This window comes from Emiliania huxleyi (assembly GCF_000372725.1).
Source record: "Emiliania huxleyi CCMP1516 chromosome Unknown EMIHUscaffold_180, whole genome shotgun sequence".
NCBI classification, from domain to species: domain Eukaryota; phylum Haptophyta; order Isochrysidales; family Noelaerhabdaceae; genus Emiliania; species Emiliania huxleyi.
This window is the reverse complement of record NW_005200783.1, coordinates 30,031-45,977: the sequence shown is the minus strand read 5'-3', so window position 1 is coordinate 45,977 and position 15,947 is coordinate 30,031. Positions and strand designations below refer to the sequence as shown.

At 65.0% G+C, this 15,947-nt stretch overlaps 3 protein-coding genes across 3 annotated transcripts; 1 reads left to right on the top strand and 2 right to left on the bottom strand.

Annotated features, from left to right (window-relative positions):
* Positions 1-662: 662 nt before the first annotated feature.
* On the bottom strand, positions 663-1,463 carry EMIHUDRAFT_232260 (hypothetical protein; the record flags this gene model as incomplete). Its single annotated transcript, XM_005783236.1, has 1 exon — positions 663-1,463. The coding sequence occupies one exon, from the start codon at positions 1,461-1,463 to the stop codon at positions 663-665; it is 801 nt and encodes a 266-aa protein (XP_005783293.1).
* Positions 1,464-1,705: 242 nt separating this feature from the next.
* Positions 1,706-7,478, bottom strand: EMIHUDRAFT_442322 (hypothetical protein). Its single transcript, XM_005783235.1, has 11 exons — positions 6,988-7,478; positions 6,623-6,658; positions 4,785-4,817; positions 4,102-4,216; positions 3,766-3,811; positions 3,470-3,530; positions 3,127-3,198; positions 2,937-3,053; positions 2,683-2,742; positions 2,363-2,452; positions 1,706-2,043 (listed from the first exon to the last, which is right to left on the bottom strand). The coding sequence occupies exons 1-11, from the start codon at positions 7,453-7,455 to the stop codon at positions 1,981-1,983; spliced, it is 1,161 nt and encodes a 386-aa protein (XP_005783292.1). The 5' UTR covers positions 7,456-7,478; the 3' UTR covers positions 1,706-1,980.
* A 2,028-nt stretch (positions 7,479-9,506) lies between these two features.
* Positions 9,507-11,494, top strand: EMIHUDRAFT_112997 (hypothetical protein; the record flags this gene model as incomplete). Its single annotated transcript, XM_005783234.1, has 2 exons — positions 9,507-10,284; positions 10,386-11,494. The coding sequence occupies 2 exons, from the start codon at positions 9,507-9,509 to the stop codon at positions 11,492-11,494; spliced, it is 1,887 nt and encodes a 628-aa protein (XP_005783291.1).
* Positions 11,495-15,947: the final 4,453 nt, after the last annotated feature.

The following is a 15,947-nucleotide window of genomic DNA, read 5'->3' as shown; positions in this document are numbered from 1 at the left end:
GTGCAGAGGCGCCGTTCACAGCCTGCTCCTTCCGCGTGCCGAGAAGGCGCGAACGGTGTGGGGAGATGCGGGGAGGTATGGGGAGATGTGGGGAGATATACTGGCGCGAGCACCCCCAGCTGCACAAGTTGAGGTGTGGGGAGATGTGGGGAGGCGTGGGGAGGCGTGGGGAGGTGTGGGGAGATGTGGGGAGGTGTGGGGAGACGTGGGGAGATGTGGGGAGATGTGGGGAGATGTGGGGAGATCGCCATGTAGTCGCCCGCGCGTCCGTTGCCGCCTGATTCATGATGACCTCGGAGTGAATTACGAGCTCCTTACGAAGCCGTCGCCCGGCGACCGTCGCCGCCTCCGGTCCCGTTCCCGCCGCCCTCGCCCGCGCCCGAGGAGCTCATCGACGAGTCTTGGCCAGAGAGGGACACGCGCAGGTTCCGCCTAAAAAAGAAAGACGGCGGCTCTGGCCAGAGGGAAAAAGAAACCGCAGCGGGCACACGCAGGTTGCGCCTAAAAAAGAAAGACGGCGGCTCCTGGCCAGAGGGAAAAAGAAACCGCACCCGGCACACGCAGGTTGCGCCCGGCCAGGTTGAAGCCGTCCATCTGGTCCATGCACCTAGAAGGTTCCTAGAAGGTTCCTAGAAGGGTCCTAGAAGGTTCCTAGAAGGGTCCTAGTCCATCTGGTCCATCTGGTCCATGCACCGCTTCCCGTCCGCAGCGAGGGCGAAGTGGAGGAAGCCGTACCGCGCCTCGCCCGTCGCTTGCTCGCGGTGGATGTCGATCCGCTCCAGGAAGCCTACGTGCAGGTGGGGGCACCGCCTCCTCCTCCCATCCCGCGGCTTGCGGCGGGCTGCTTTCTTTCTTTTAGGCGAGCCGAAGGGGGAGAACACGCCGCGCAGCTGCTCCTCGGTGATCTCCGAGTGGAGGTTGCCGACGTAGAGCTTCATCCCGCTCTCCACGCCCGAGCCCATGCCCAGCGTCGCGCCCGCCATCATCCCCGCCGCCTTGATCGCCGCCGGCGTCGCGCCCTTGGCCGCCAGCCGGTTCTTCTCTGCGTAGCTCGGCTGCACGATGATTGGCATCTCGCGGATGAGAGAGCCGTCGAGCTGGAGCGCGCGCGAGAAGGAGCCGCCGTCGGCCATCTCGATGTACCCCGCGCCGAGACACTTCCCCGTCCGCTCGTCGGTGATCAGCCGCACGTCCGTCACCTTGCCCGCTTTCGAAAAGAGCTTGAAGACGTCAAACTCGCCCGTCTTGGGGTGGAGCTGGCGCAGCATGAGCGTGAGCTCGTCCTTGGCGGCCAGCTTCTCGAAGTCCTCGCTCTTGTCGTAGTACGTGTCCTTGCCCCGCTTCCGCTTTGCCGTCCCCTCCTCTGTCTCGCTCGGCGCGCCCCCGTCGGACAGGAGCTTTGGCGGCGGCGGCGGCCGCATGGAGGACTCCCCCGGCGGCGGAGAAGACGACGGCGAGGCCATCGCGCGCGGCTTGGGAGTTTCGAAGCTGCGCGCTGAGCGGTGGTGGCGCGCCCGCGAATTCTTTTGAGCTAGCCTTCGATGTGCGGCGCGCGCTAGATTCGGGTTGCCCGTAGGGCGGTTTCAGGTTGCCCTAAGCGCTAAGGCGATCCCTCCATTCGAAAACGAGGTGGCTACTTGTCTCCCGCGTTGAAGGCGCGCAGCTGGGCGAGCCGGCTAACCTCGGAATGTGACACCATAATGGCTGTGCTGGCTCCTGCACAGAGCCATCTTACCTTTATATTGTGTCCGGGCAAGGCTCCAGCGACCAGCCCAGCACTGCGGCAAGGACAGGGGCGGGTACCGCTCGGAAGCAGCGAGTCACACGCGGTCGTCGAAAGGCCGACACACCCGTGCGCGCTCACTCAGGCGGGCCAACAAGCGGAGAAGAGCTCGGGGGGGAGGGGGGGGCAGACTGTGGCGCGGGGCAGGTGGCGGCCGGCTCTGGAGACTCGGAACAGAACCCTCCCCGCCTCTCGGCTCAGGCGGCGAACTCTGGGGTGAGGGCGTCGAGCTCTGTGAGGGTGGAGGAGACGGTGGAGGCCTAGCACAGGGGGAACCAGAAATACGTGAGGGCTGTGAGGGTGGTAGAGACGTGGAGGCCTAGGGCAGGGCAGGCAGCAGCCGCTGAGGAGGCGCTCTGTCGCCCGCACACACTGCCGCTCTCACGCGCTCGCCCTTCCTTGGGGGAGTGAGGGAAGAACAGGAAGGAGGTACGCGCTCGGCAAATCCCGGCAAATCCCGGCAAATCCCGGCAAATCCCGGCAAATCCCGGCAAATCTCGGCAAATCCCGGCGGATCTCGGCAAATCTCGGCGGATCTCGGCCAACCTCGGCGGGTCTCGCTTCTCGGCTAGTGTGTGCCCACGACTGCAGCCGCTCGGCCATCGTTGCGATCTGCGGCTGCTGCAGCACGCGCGGCTGCACCCACGTGACGGTGAGAGTTTGGTTGACCTGGCCGCGCGGAGAGGGGGCCGAGGTGAGCCGACGGGGGAGGGGAGGGGAGGCAAGGGGAGGGGAGGGGAGGGGAGGGGAGGTGGGGGAAGGTGGGGCAAGGTGGGGGAAGGTGGAGCAAGGTGAGGGAAGGTGGAGCCGAGGGGAGCCGAGATGATGCCGAGATGATGAGAGATGGGGAGATATGGGGAGATACGGGGAGATACGGGGAGATACGGGGAGATATGGACCTGGTCGATGACGCCGCGGATGATGCCGAGGGAGAGGGCTCGCATGAGGCAGATCTCCACCTGGGGAAAGAGGTCAGGAACACTTCTACACACACACACACACACACACACACACACACACACACACACACACACACACACACACACACACACACAAGGTGCCCACCCAGCGCGCGCCCACGGAGGCAGATCTCGGGCAGATCTCGGGCAGATCTCGGGCGGATCTCGGGCAGATCTCAGGGGCAGATCTCCACCTCCTCCATCCGCAGCTTGGCGGCGGTGGCGATGTGCGCGAACGGGACGATGCGGTCGGCCCCCGGACCGGTGCGCTGGAAGAGGGTCTGGGTGAGGCACATGAGCGTGATCTTCTCCTGTGAATGAAGGAAGAAGTCTGGAGGAGTGAAGCCTCGCAGGTGAGGCAGAGCAGCGTGCTCTGCTCTTCTCCTTGAGGAAGAGCGTGTTTGAGAGCAGCGCGGGCTGGGCCTCGAGGTGCACGTGCTCGCGCGCAACCAGCGCCTATTCACAGCAGTGGGTGTGAAGAGACGCTGTTCACAGCTCGAGCTGCATGTGCTCGCGCGCAACCAGCGCCTAGGGGGACGTGGCCCTGAGTGATGTGTACGCCCACTCAGGGTGTGTGGCAGCCCGCTGGCTGTGTGTCTAGTGAGCTTGTTTGTGTCTGTGTGTCGCTCGTGCGTGTCGTCATCATCTGTCTCGCGTCCACCCATACCACGCTGGTGTCCAGTCCGAGCCTGGCTGTTCTTCACCTTACTACATACATACATAGCGCCTCGTACTGCTCAATGTCGCCAGCGTTGAACGCGCGCAGTAGCTGGGCGAGCCACGCGTACCTAGAGAGAGAGAGAGAAGAGAAGAAATCGGTGGCGCGAAACAAGAAATACCGGTCCCATGGGCGACGGGCGCACCTAGAGAGAGGAAAAGAAATACGTGGGCGGCCGCAAGAAGGATGGCTTCTGGCGGCGCGTACTGTGTCTGCTCGAGCGTGAGATAGGGGGAGATAGGGGGAGATAGCGTACTGTGTCTGCTCGAGCGTGAGATAGGGGGAGATAGGGGGAGATAGCGTACTGTGTCTGCTCGAGCGTGGCGACCACCGGGTGCTCGAGCAGCTCGCCTGTGAAGCGGGGAGATGGGGGGAGATGGGGGGAGATAGGGGGAGATAGGGGGAGATAGGGGGAGAGACAGAGAGAGAGGGAGAGAGGGAGAGGGAGAGGGAGAGCGAGCGAGTGAGCGAGAGAGGGAGAGAGAGAGAGAGGGAGAGAGAGAGAGAGAGAGAGAGAGAGAGAGAGAGAGCGAGAGCGAGCGAGCAAGCGAGCGAGCGAGAGAGCGAGAGCGAGAGCGAGAGAGAGAGAGAGAGAGGGGGGGGGAGGGAGAGAGAGAGGGAGAGCGAGAGTGAGAGCTCACCAAAGTTGTACAGCTTCTCGCCGACCAGCGCTGCGATCCCGAGGTCAAACGAGATCTCGAGCGCCTCGGAGGAGGGCATCGACGACAGCGGCGCATAGGCGAGCAGCAGCAGCGCCTGTTCACAGCAGCCGGTGTGAAGAGACGCTGTTCACACCTCATCGCACGGCGGGCGAGCAGCAGCAGCGCCTGTTCACAGCAGTGGGTGTGAAGAGACGCTGTTCACACCTCATCGTACGGCAGGCGAGCAGCAGCAGCGCCTGTTCACAGCAGCGGGTGTGAAGAGACGCTGTTCACACCTCATCGTACGGCGGGCGAGCAGCAGCAGCGCCTGTTCACAGCAGTGGGTGTGAAGAGACGCTGTTCACACCTCATCGTACGGCGGGCGAGCAGCAGCAGCGCCTATTCACAGCAGTGGGTGTGAAGAGACGCTGTTCACACCTCATCGTACGGCGGGCGAGCAGCAGCAGCGCCTATTCACAGCAGTGGGTGTGAAGAGACGCTGTTCACACCTCATCGTACGGCGGGCGAGCAGCAGCAGCGCCTATTCACAGCAGTGGGTGTGAGGAGACGCTGTTCACACCTCATCGTACGGCGGGCGAGCAGCAGCAGCGCCTATTCACAGCAGTGGGTGTGAAGAGACGCTGTTCACACCTCATCGTACGGCGGGCGAGCAGCAGCAGCGCCGCGCGGTAAAACTCTGCCGCAGGACCCAGCACCTTGGGGGGAGATGTGGGGAGGTGTGGGGAGATGTGGGGAGGTGTGGGGAGATGTGGGGAGGTGTGGGTAGGTGTGGGGACGGTGTGGGGGAGGTGTGGGGAGGTGTGGGGAGATGTGGGGAGGTGTGGGGAGGTGTGGGGAGATGTGGGGAGATGTGGGGAGGTGTGGGGAGGTGTGGGGGGGTGTGGGGAGATGTGGGGAGGTGTGGGGAGGTGTGGGGAGATGTGGGGAGATGTGGGGAGGTGTGGGGAGGTGTGGGGAGGTGTGGGGAGATGTGGGGAGGTGTGTGGAGGTGTGGGGAGATATGGGGAGATGTGGGGAGGTGTGGGGAGGTGTGGGGAGGTGTGGGGAGATGTGGGGAGGTGTGGGGAGATGTGGGGAGGTGTGGGGAGGTGTGGGGAGGTGTGGGGGAGGTGTGGGGAGGTGTGGGGAGGTGTGGGGAGGTGTGGGGAGGTGTGGTGAGATGTGGGGAGGTGTGGGGGAGATGTGGGGGAGGTGTGGGGAGATGTGGGGGAGGTGTGGGGGAGGTGTGGGGAGATGTGGGGAGGTGTGGGGAGATGTGGGGGGGTAAAACTCCGCCACCGGACCAAGCACTTTGCAGTAGCCGGGCTGCAGTAGCGGGCTGGCGGAGTGTCGGTTGTGAGTGTGTGTGGCCTTCGCTGCAGCGTGCCGCCATCTCCGGTCCCGCGCCCCCCCCCCCCCGCGCCGCGCCGGTGTCCAGCCCGAGCCTCTGGCTGCTCTTCCCCTCTCTATCGGTGTCCAGCCCGAGCCTCTGGCTGCTCTTCCCCTCTCTACCGGTGTCCAGCCCGAGCCTCTGGCTGCTCTTCCCCTCTCTATCGGTGTCCAGCCCGAGCCTCTGGCTGCTCTTCCCCTCTCTACCGGTGTCCAGCCCGAGCCTCTGGCTGCTCTTCCCCTCTCTATCGGTGTCCAGCCCGAGCCTCTGGCTGCTCTTCCCCTCTCTATCGGTGTCCAGCCCGAGCCTCTGGCTGCTCTTCCCCTCTCTATCGGTGTCCAGCCCGAGCCTCTGGCTGCTCTTCCCCGCTCTATCGGTGTCCAGCCCGAGCTCTGGCTGCTCTTCCCCTCTCTATCGGTGTCCAGCCCGAGCCTCTGGCTGCTCTTCCCCTCTCTATCGGTGTCCAGCCCGAGCCTCTGGCTGCTCTTCCCCGCTCTATCGGTGTCCAGCCCGAGCCTCTGGCTGCTCTTCCCCGCTCTATCGGTGTCCAGCCCGAGCCTCTGGCTGCTCTTCCCGGTGTCCAGCCCGAGCCTCTGGCTGCTCTTCCCCTCTCTATCGGTGTCCAGCCCGAGCCTCTGGCTGCTCTTCCCCTCTCTATCGGTGTCCAGCCCGAGCCTCTGGCTGCTCTTCCCCTCTCTATCGGTGTCCAGCCCGAGCCTCTGGCTGCTCTTCCCCTCTCTATCGGTGTCCAGCCCGAGCCTCTGGCTGCTCTTCCCCTCTCTATCGGTGTCCAGCCCGAGCCTCTGGCTGCTCTTCCCCTCTCTATCGGTGTCCAGCCCGAGCCTCTGGCTGCTCTTCCCCTCTCTATCGGTGTCCAGCCCGAGCCTCTGGCTGCTCTTCCCCTCTCTATCCGGATGCGTGGCCGGACATGGCATATCGCTCTCGGCGCCCACAGACATCCCGCACACTCGCCGCACACCCGCCGCCCCCGCGCGCGCCCCACCCCGGCCGGGAGAGAGGGGAAGAGTGACAGTTTGGGATGGCAAGCCCGGGTATGTTGAGTCCTGGCTCAACAACGCGGCCCAGCTGGCGGGGGGTGTCTTGTGTGTGTGTGTGCACATACACACGCACCTTGTAGTAGCCGGCGCGTGCGCGGTAGAAGGCCGCCTGCGCGCGGGCGAGGCGGGGCGGGGCGGGCGGGGCGGGGCGGGTCGGGGAGGCGCCGCGGCGGGGAAGCGCCGCGGCGGGGAAGCGCCGCGGTGGGCGGGGAGGCTGAGGAAGGGAGGGAGTAGCAGCGCGGGCACCGCGGCCGGTTTGAGAGAAGACGAGAGGGAAACGGCGGCGGAGGGAGGGGGCGGCGGCGGCGAGGCAAGGCGGCGGCGGCGGGGAGGGTGCTCCGCGGCGGGGAGGGGGGCGGCGGGCAGTGGGGGGGGGCGGGGGAGAAAGGCAGCAAAGGAGGTAGGGCGGCGGCGGCGGCGGCGGCGGTGCGGCGGCGCCTGCACTTCGGGCGTCACCCCAGCAGCGCCCTCAATCTTCGCGGCGGCGGCGTCCAGCTTCTCCTTCGCGGCCTCCTGCTTGCCGAAGCGCAGCAGCATGCGCGACAGCTCGCACAGCACGAAGGCGCCGCTCTCCAGTTCGCCGGCGTGGTCGGCCAGCGCCGCCTCGGCGAACGCTGACACCTCGTCGGCGTCGGCGCACTTGTTGAGTGCGACGGCGACCTGGATGCGGGCAAGGGCGAGCTTGTTGAGCTTGTGCTTGAAGTCGCTCACGAACGTCTCGTACAGCCCGCCCAGCTGCGCCGCCGCCGCCTCCTCTCCGAGGTGCTCCTCGAGCAGTACCGTGAGCTGGTGCCACAGCTTGCGCTTGTACAGCTCCTCCATGCGCGCATAGTTGGGCGCGAGCGAGGGCGCCGCCTCGCCGCACGACTGCAGGAAGGCGACGATCGACTGCGACTTGGCGTCCATTGCGCCGCGATGTTAAAGGGGCGAGACAGCGCGCTTGCCTCAGAAAAAGAATTTTAGCACGCCCTCTGGCCCCAGAAAAAGAATCTTGACAAAACTCCCTCAGAAAAAGAATCTTACTACGAACTCCCTCGCACAACACTGGGCACAACCGGCCGTAGTGTCCCTCGCCCCAGCTCCAGACGGCACCGCCGGCGGTGAGGGCGAGGCTGTGGCTGCTTCCAGCCGACACAGCGATCACGCGCTGGCCAGCCAAGGCCTCGATCTTCTTGGGCAGCAGCTGCTAGAACTGCTGGTTGCCGTGGCCCAGCTTGCCAGAGTAGCCATAGCCCCAGCTCCAAACACTACCTTCGGCGGTGAGGGCGAGGCTGTGGTTGCCTCCAGCCGACACAGCGACGACGCGCTGGCCAGCAAAGGCCTCGACCTTCTTCGGCTGCGGCTGGCTCTGCTGGTCGCCGTGGCCAAGCCGGCCGACATCTCCATAGCCCCAGCTCCAGAGGGCACCGTCGGCGGTGATGGCGAGGCTGTGGTCGACTCCAGCCGACACAGCGACGACGCGCTGGCCTGACAACACCTCGACCTTCTTTGGCAGCAGCAGGTCCTGCTCGTAGCCGTGGCCCAGCAGGCCAAAGTCTCCACAGCCCCAGCTCCAAATGGCACCGTCGGCAGTGAGGGCGAGGCTGTGGCGCTGTCCAGCCGAGACAGCGCCGACGCGCTGGCCAGACAAGGCCTCGATCTTCTTTGGCTCATTGGCTGCCACTCGGTCTGCGCGTCGCCGTGGCCCAGCTTGCCTTGGCCTCCATGGCCCCAGCTCCAGACGGCGCCGTCGGCGGTTAGGGCGAGGCTGTTGTAGTCTCCGGCCGACACGCTCACGGCGCGCTTGCCGCCCAGTGGAGAGGGGAGGCGGGTCGGCGCATTCAGCCGCGTCACGCCCTAGAGCAGCTGAGCCTGCCTCTGGCCTCGCCTCCCTCTCCTTCAGGCATTCGTGGCATCCTATGTGTCGTCCAGAGTATCGACCTCTGGCGAGTCAGCCAGCCCCACTTTGAGGGCGCCATGAAGTACAGCGATCGCCATCTCGCTGGCCTCTCCGCAGGCCCCCCCGACCGCGTCGAACTCATCGGCGTAGATGCGGTGCGGGTGGTCGGCTTTGAGGGGGGATGGCGGGGTCCCGTGGGGGTGAAATGTTGCGCGGCGAATTCGAACCTACCCCCTCGCCACGCCGATCCTCACGCGGAGGGTAAAACCCTGTGGGACAAAACCCCTCCGCGGTCGGCTGTCTTCAGAGTGGACCCCCCCCCTCCCCAGCCTCCCCTGTTGGTTTTTGGCACCCCCCCCCCCCCCGCTCCCCATCGGTGACTCGGGGTGGGGGGGAGGTAGGTGGTAGGTTGTTGGGTGGTTTGACTTTGCCGCTGAGGCCGTCTCTAGCTGTGAACAGCAAACGAGATTCTGTAAGGTGCCTATATGGGCTTCCAAGTATCGGACCTTCAAGACATGCGCTTTTGGCCGGTGGCCTCCTCGGACATGGTACTTCCGGTGAGATGAGTGGCTGCCAGTTCGAGACTGGGGCCGATCGAACTTGAGTTGTTCGGAGGAGGAATCCGGCCAGCACGGGTACAAAGAGGGGTACCCGGAGAATCCCCAGCTGCGGAAACGTAGTGTCGCTCAAGAGGTGCGATACTGCGGGGGAGTGTAAGGTGCCTATATGGGCTTCCAGTATCGGACCTTCAAGACATGCGCTTTTGGCCGGTGGCCTCCTCGCCAAAAATATTTCTTCTTTCCGCAGAAGCAGCGCATCTCAGTCGTTCTTCACACGGCCATCGCAGAGCAGGTCGTGAATGAGCTTGCCTGTGGCGGGGGTGGGCGGGTGCACGGAGCTAAGTGCCTCGCCACCCTCGCAGGAGTCGCTTAGGCGGCTCCCGTGGTGTACCTGTGTTAGTGCCAGTGCGCGCCAGTCCCGTGCCCAGTGTTGTGCGAGGGAGTTTTGTTCAAAGATTCCTTCCCAAATTCTCTTTCCAGCTCGCCGACCTGGCTCGGCACCTTGCAGTGCAGATCTGATGGCCATGCAGATGCTCGTCCTACTCCCAGCTTTGGTCTCAGGGAACGGAATATGCCGGGGGAGGAGAGCCTTCAGCGAAAAGCATGAGTGCGCGCCGAGGTGGTTTCATTGCCCCAAATGCGGCACCTCGTTTGGCACGCTCCTTCTGCGTCTTGGTCACCCCGAGCGCTTCGGGTCCTACATCTGCGACGACAAGCGCACCGGGCCGTCCGGCTGTACGAACCCGGCGAACCTGCTCTTTGACGTCGAAGATGCCTGCTTTGGCGACCGGCTCGGCGACATGTCGGATAGCTGCCTCGGCGCTCCACCGGGCATGTGGCCTCCAGAGCGTGCCTTCGGCCTTCACCTGCCCATCCCAAAAGGGCTGGTCTCGGCAGGGCAGAGTCGTTTTTACGGCATCTTCCGCGAGCCCAAGTCGCGAGCCCTCTCGTCATACACTTACTTCCGACGGCTGTTTAACGAGACCATGCCCGACGTGGGTGGAGAGTCCCCGACCCCCGCAGGAGCAGCGTGGTACGCGCAGCGCATCCGCGGTGTCGTGGCGCGGCAGCTCGCAGGCGAAACTAAGGGCATCATCTGCACGGCGCCGGATAACCGAGGCCCATGCCCGAAGGCGTTGCGTGCGCCGAATCCGCAGCGCGTTAACGAAGCTCGATTTCGGCTGAACGGGTTCCGTTTCGTCGGCTTGCAGAGCGAGTGGCTCCTCAGCATTTGCCTACTGCGCACCATGACAGACACGAAATGTGAGGTCTCGGACACGGCCAATGCCCGCCCAGGTGCGCTCCGGCCGCGGCGTGTGACCACCTTTGGACACACGCCCCAGCCCACGTTGCCCTAAAGACACACATCCCCGCACACTTTTCACACCCCTATCTAGGCGCACGTGGCATCATCAGCGACTCTCTCCACCGGCTCCGCAGCGCAATCTACGCTGTGAACGACACCGACGACGAGGCGGTATACGCGATGGCGCGCCAGCGCTTCTGGGCCGACGTGGCGCTCTACAATCTGAGCCGTTCAGGCTGTGAGCGGAAGTGCCGTCCCCCGCCGACGGCAGGCCTCGTCGTTCGCGGCTTTGGTGATATGGGCATAGACCGCGAGGGGTACCCGACGCACTATTCGCACCTGCTTCGCAACTGGCTGCCGCGCCTGTGGGAGTGCCAGGGGGACTTCCCGCAGGAGCGCGCACTCTTCGTCCCCAAGAAGCTTGTGCCTCTCTACGCTGACATAGTGGCGCGATATGGAATGACGATCACCCAGGAGAAAGGCGTCGAGTGCGCCATCCACATACCAGCCCGCCCACCGAGCTACTTCTTCGACATGTTTGCCGACCCCGCACGCAACTTGCGCGCCGAGCAGGGCTGCAGCTCCAGCGACGTCGTGCTAGTTCTGCGGACAAGCAAGCGAGCCGAGCGCCGGCGCTCGATAGCCAACCCGGGTACCGTGGCCGAGGTTGTGGGCACGTTTGCTCGTCAAAAAAACCTGAGCTTCGAGGTCGTCAGTTTTGAAGACTACGCGTTTGCCGAGCAGCTGCGCAAGGTCTGCACTACGCGCTTGCTGATTGGACAGCACGGCGCGGGCATCGGCAACGCCTTATGGAGCTATCGCCGGCCAATGGTGGTGCTTGAGCTGCCGCCTACGCTACCCGGGTGGTGGAGCGGTCTTCTCGCGCCGCGCTACGGTTTCACCTACTACCACGACGTCAGTGAAGGCCATTGCTGGCACGACTCCGCCAACAAGAGCCATAGTGTGACACGAGGGACGCGCGTAGGCAGCAATACGACGATGACCGTCAGCGTCCCGCACCTGCGGACGCTGCTGCACACGGGCTGGCTCATGATGCAGAAGAACAACCGCACCGCACGGAAGCAAGGCAAGCTCTGGGAAGGCGTACAACCCGGCAACACGATTAGGCCGGGGACGACGCGGTCTTGGCACAAGAACAAAGGCGGAGGACGCAGTGGGAATGCGAACAGGCCGTTCTGAGGATACTGCCCCCCCCCCCCCCTCCTCCGCCTCGCCTGGCTCGGCTTCTGACAATTTCGGCGAACAATCTCGGCGAACGGAGATGGGGAAAAGCGCCTACGGGATCACTACTACTGGGGACTACTCTGCATTGCTGCGACCTGAGGGAGGGTGTAGAGGATGTAGAGTGTAGAGCGCTGTAGAGCTGTAGAGATGTAGAGCGCTCTGGAGCGCTGTAGAGCTGTAGAGCTCTTCATCGGCTGCGTGACGAACTGCGTGCGTTGTAGAGCGATGTAGAGCGCGATTTTGCTGTAGAGTTTGTTGTAGAGGCTCTACAGCCAAACCGCCGGGAAGGCAGTGACTCAAAGAGGTCGAGCCGCGCTAATGGGGTGTCTCCGAGCTTACTGGAGCTCTGATGGACGGCCCTGACTATCCCTGACACACAGAGAGTCACTCTGACGACACACAACACCCTATAACTGCGTCATGACCAGCCCGTCGCCGGTGCCGCATTCGTCGCTGTGCTTCTTTAGCAGGCGGTGGACTGTCGGCTGCGAGGACGGTCGCATTTGCGCGAGGCGAGGCGAGCATTGCTGCGCGTTGCATGCGCCATGCCTCGCGCCAGCGCGTGCGGGAGCTCCTGGCTGAGCGTTGAGTCCAGGCGAGTTGCGCTGGCCACGATCGCTACGCCGAGCCGAGCTGACGCGCCGAGGCGCCGGCCAGTCGCAGCCGCGAGGCATGCCACAGCAGCAGAGGCATCTGCCACCCATTGGGCGGGCAGACAGAAGGCCAGGGCAGCACTGGCAAGTGCAACGCGCCTCATGTCGGAGAGCGCGACCGTGCCTCCATCGCCGGTTATGGTGTAGAGTTTGTTGTAGAGATTTCACGTTGTAGAGCGCCTCTACATCGCTCTACAACGCACGCAGTTCGTCCCGCGGCGGATGTAGAGCTCTACAGCTCTACATTGCTCTACAGCGCTCCAGAGCGCTCTACATCTCTACATCTCTACAGCGCTCTACACTCTACATCCTCTACACCCTCCCTCAGGCTGCGACGCCTTCGAATGTGCTTATACTCTAAATAAATAAATAAAACGGACACCTCTACTGTGAGATGGGTAAAAAGGAACAGGTCCCCGCCCTTGCGATGTTTGTGCAGGGTTCTTTGTGGGTGTGGTCGGCGACTAGCCGGGGTCGTCCTCCCGATGGGGGACTAGCACTAGCCGTCTTCCACATTGGTCCCTCGGGTGAACCGGCCGCGCCCCGCACACAAGATCAAGAACTCCAGCATCCAGCTCTCAGCCTTTCCGCACGACAAGAGCCGCCCCTCGCCGTCGATGAAGAGGCTGTGCTGAAAGCCTCCCGCCGCCTTCACCGGCGGGTTGGTCTCGCGCAGCAAGGCCGAGTAGCACAGCCACCGCACGGCGCAGCTCTCGCCCTCTGGCTGCGCCGGCGGCTCGTAGCCGGCCTCTTGCAGGCGCAAGCGGATGCCCTCCAGCGCAAGCGAGGCGTGGAAGAGCAGCGAGACGGCCGCGACGCGAGCGATGTCGGCGGGGTCGCAGCGGGAGAGGGCGCGCACGAGGAGCTCCGTGGGGAGGTCGAGGAGGCGGGTGGACGGCGTCTCTGGCGAGGAGGCAAGGCGGCGCGAGCGGCGCCGCGGGGCAGACATGTACAATTTGTACGTCGCGAGGAAAAGAATTTTCTCGTATTTTAGCATTGAGCTCCCTCGCACGACACTGGGCTTGTGCTAGTCGCTATTCTCCGACGGTTCGGGGAGGACGGCACGCCGCCAGCCCGGGATGGATTTCTTGTGGGCACACTCGGCTCCGACTATATGCAGCTTTTCGTGGCGGCCGTCCTCTCAAAACGTAAGATATCGGACGCACAGGCAACACCCCGCCACCTCACTGCCATGCTCTCTGCCCCGGCGCCCACGCCTCGATCTTCTTGGGCAGCAGCTGGTTCGGCAGGTCCTCTCCGTGGCCTAGGCCGCCGTGTTCGCCCTTGCCCCACGTGGAGACAGCTCTGTCGGCGGTGAGGGCGATGCTGTGATCGATTCCAGCCGACACGGCGACGATGCGCTGGCCAGCAATGGCCTCAACCTTCTTTGGCAGCAGCTGGTTCTGCTGGTCGCCGTGGCCCAGCTTGCCATAGCCTCCACCGCCCCAGCTCCAGACGGCGCCGTCGGCGGTGAGGGCGAGGTTGTGGTTCTCTCCCGCCGACACGGTGATGACGCGCTGCCCCGCCAAGGCCTCGACCTTCTTGGGCTGCCACTGGCTCTGCCCGTCGCCGTGGCCCAGCCGGCCAAAGCCTCCACCTCCCCAGCTCCAGAGGGCGCCGTCGGCGGTGAGGGCGAGGCTGTGGCTATGCGAGAATCCCGCCGAGACAGCGACGACGCGCTTCCCCGCCAAGGATTCGATCTTCTTGGGCAGCAGCTGGTTCTGCTGGTCTCCGTGGCCCAACCGGCCGTGGACTCCATAGCCCCAGCTCCACATGCTGCCGTCAGCGGTGAGGGCGAGGCTGTGGTTTCCTCCCGCCGACACAGCGACGACGCGCTGCCCAGCCAACGCTTCGATCTTCTTCGGCAGCAGCTGGCGCTGCTGGTCGCCGTGGCCCAACTGGGCAAATGGTCCATGGCCCCAGCTCCAGACGGCTCCGTCGGCGGTGAGGGCGAGGCTGTGGCGGGCTCCAGCCGACACAGCGACGACGCGCTGGTCAGCAGAGGCCTCGATCTTCTTGGGCAGCAGCTGGTGCTGCTCGTCGCCGTGGCCCAGCTGGCCAAAGCCTCCCCAGCCCCAGCTCCAGACACTGCCGTCAGCGGCGAGGGCGAGGCTATGCGCAGCTCCCGCCGACACGCTCACGGCGCGATCGCCGCCCAGCGGGGAAGGGAGGCGGGTCGGCGTGTTGAGCTGCGTCACGCCATCGCCGTGCCCGAGCAGTCCCGACATCCAGTTCTCAGCCGTTCCGCACGACAAGAGCCGCCCCTCGCCGTCGATGAAGAGGCTGTGCTGTTGGCCTGCCGCCGCCCTCGCCGGCGGGTTGGACTCGCGAAGCAAGGCCGAGTAGCACAGCCACCGCACGGTGCAGCCCTCGCCCTCCGGCTGCGCCGGCAGCTCGAAGCCGCGCTCTCGCGCCCACAAGCGGATGGCCTCCAGCGCAAGCGAGGCGTGGAAGAGAAGCGAGACGGCCGCAACGCGAGCGATGTCGGCGGGGTCGCAGCGAGAGAAGACGCGCACGAGGAGGTCCGTGGGGAGGTCGAGGAGGCGGGCGGGCGGCGGCTTGTCTGGCGAGGGGGCGGCGGAGGCGGCGGAGGTGGCGAGGCGGCGCGAGCGGCGGCGCGGCGGGGTGGTGGACATCGCGAGGAAAAGAAAAAAAAATATTCCCCCGCCGTCCCAAACTGTCACTCCCCTTTCTCCCGGCCGGGGTGGGGCGCGCGCGGGGGCGGCGGGTGTGCGGGATGTCTGTGGGGGCCCAAGAGCGATGCGTCATGTGTGTGTCCGCCTTGCTTTGTTTCATAACATCAAAGGCTAGCTCAAAAAGAAACGCTGACGCCACTAGGCAGTGTGGTAAGTTTTTTCTTGCTTTTGCAGCCGGCCGACTGGCGGTACTCTCCCGCGACTGCATCCACACCTCTCCTCACACGCCCAGCGACGTGAGCCCTCGTACCGGCTAGCATCCGGATGCGGCAGCTGCTCCTGCTAGCGCTGGCGGCATCTGCCAGCGGGCTCGCCAGCCTCTTCCAGCCCGCTCGGCCGCCGCTGCGAGCGCGCAGCTGCGCCGCCCAGGCCGGGTGTGTTCGATTGTAAAAAATCGGCCATTTGGTCCCCAGGGGCCGCCCCTGGCCGCCCGCGCGCACAAAAAAATACTCCGCCGCCCCGAACGCCCCCAGAAAACAACATACTAGCCCCACAAGCGTCACGAGTTTACGAGAGTACTCAAAATAAATTCCCGGAGTGCCCGGCCGCGCCGGCAGCAGGCGGCGGCCTATGGCACCCGTAAGCGTGCAGTGGCCGTCCCAGTCGTACAGCGCGCCGACCTTGACCTCGCCCATGAAGAGGGAGCGGTAGAGGGCCGTGCAGCTGAACACCTGGCCGTGCGGCAGCACCTCATCGAACACCGGCGGCGCCTTGTAGCCGGGCTCGAGCTTGATGCGGCCGAGCACGGAGAGCCGCGTCGCGGTCTTCGAGCCGGCCTTGACCACGTTGTTCCGCTTCATGCGCGTGCGGCGCAGCAGCTGCGTGACGCCCGAGCTGTGGGGGCGACGGCGAGGCGGCGTAAGGGCGGTGGCGGCAGGTGTGGGCGGCAGGTTGTGTCTGCCCTCGCGGGAAGCGGGAGGCCGGGACCGATGACAGAGGGAGCGAGGGTTGGGGGAGGGGGGGCGAGGAAGGGGGGCGAGGCTCCTGTCGTAGCCCTGAAAGTGCCCGGCGAGCGCGGCCGTCGCCCCCTTCTTGGAGATGCTCGCACGCTTGCCAGAC

Coding starts and splice junctions, on each gene's coding strand:
- EMIHUDRAFT_442322 (XM_005783235.1), bottom strand. CDS start 7,455: ATGGACGCCAAGTCGCAGTCGATCGTCGCCTTCCTGCAGTCGTGCGGC. Junction 3,812..4,101: donor CGAGAAGCTGTACAACTTTG/GTGAGCTCTCAC, acceptor CCCGCTTCACAG/GCGAGCTGCTCGAGCACCCG. Junction 3,199..3,469: donor GCGACATTGAGCAGTACGAG/GCGCTATGTATG, acceptor TGCTGTGAATAG/GCGCTGGTTGCGCGCGAGCA.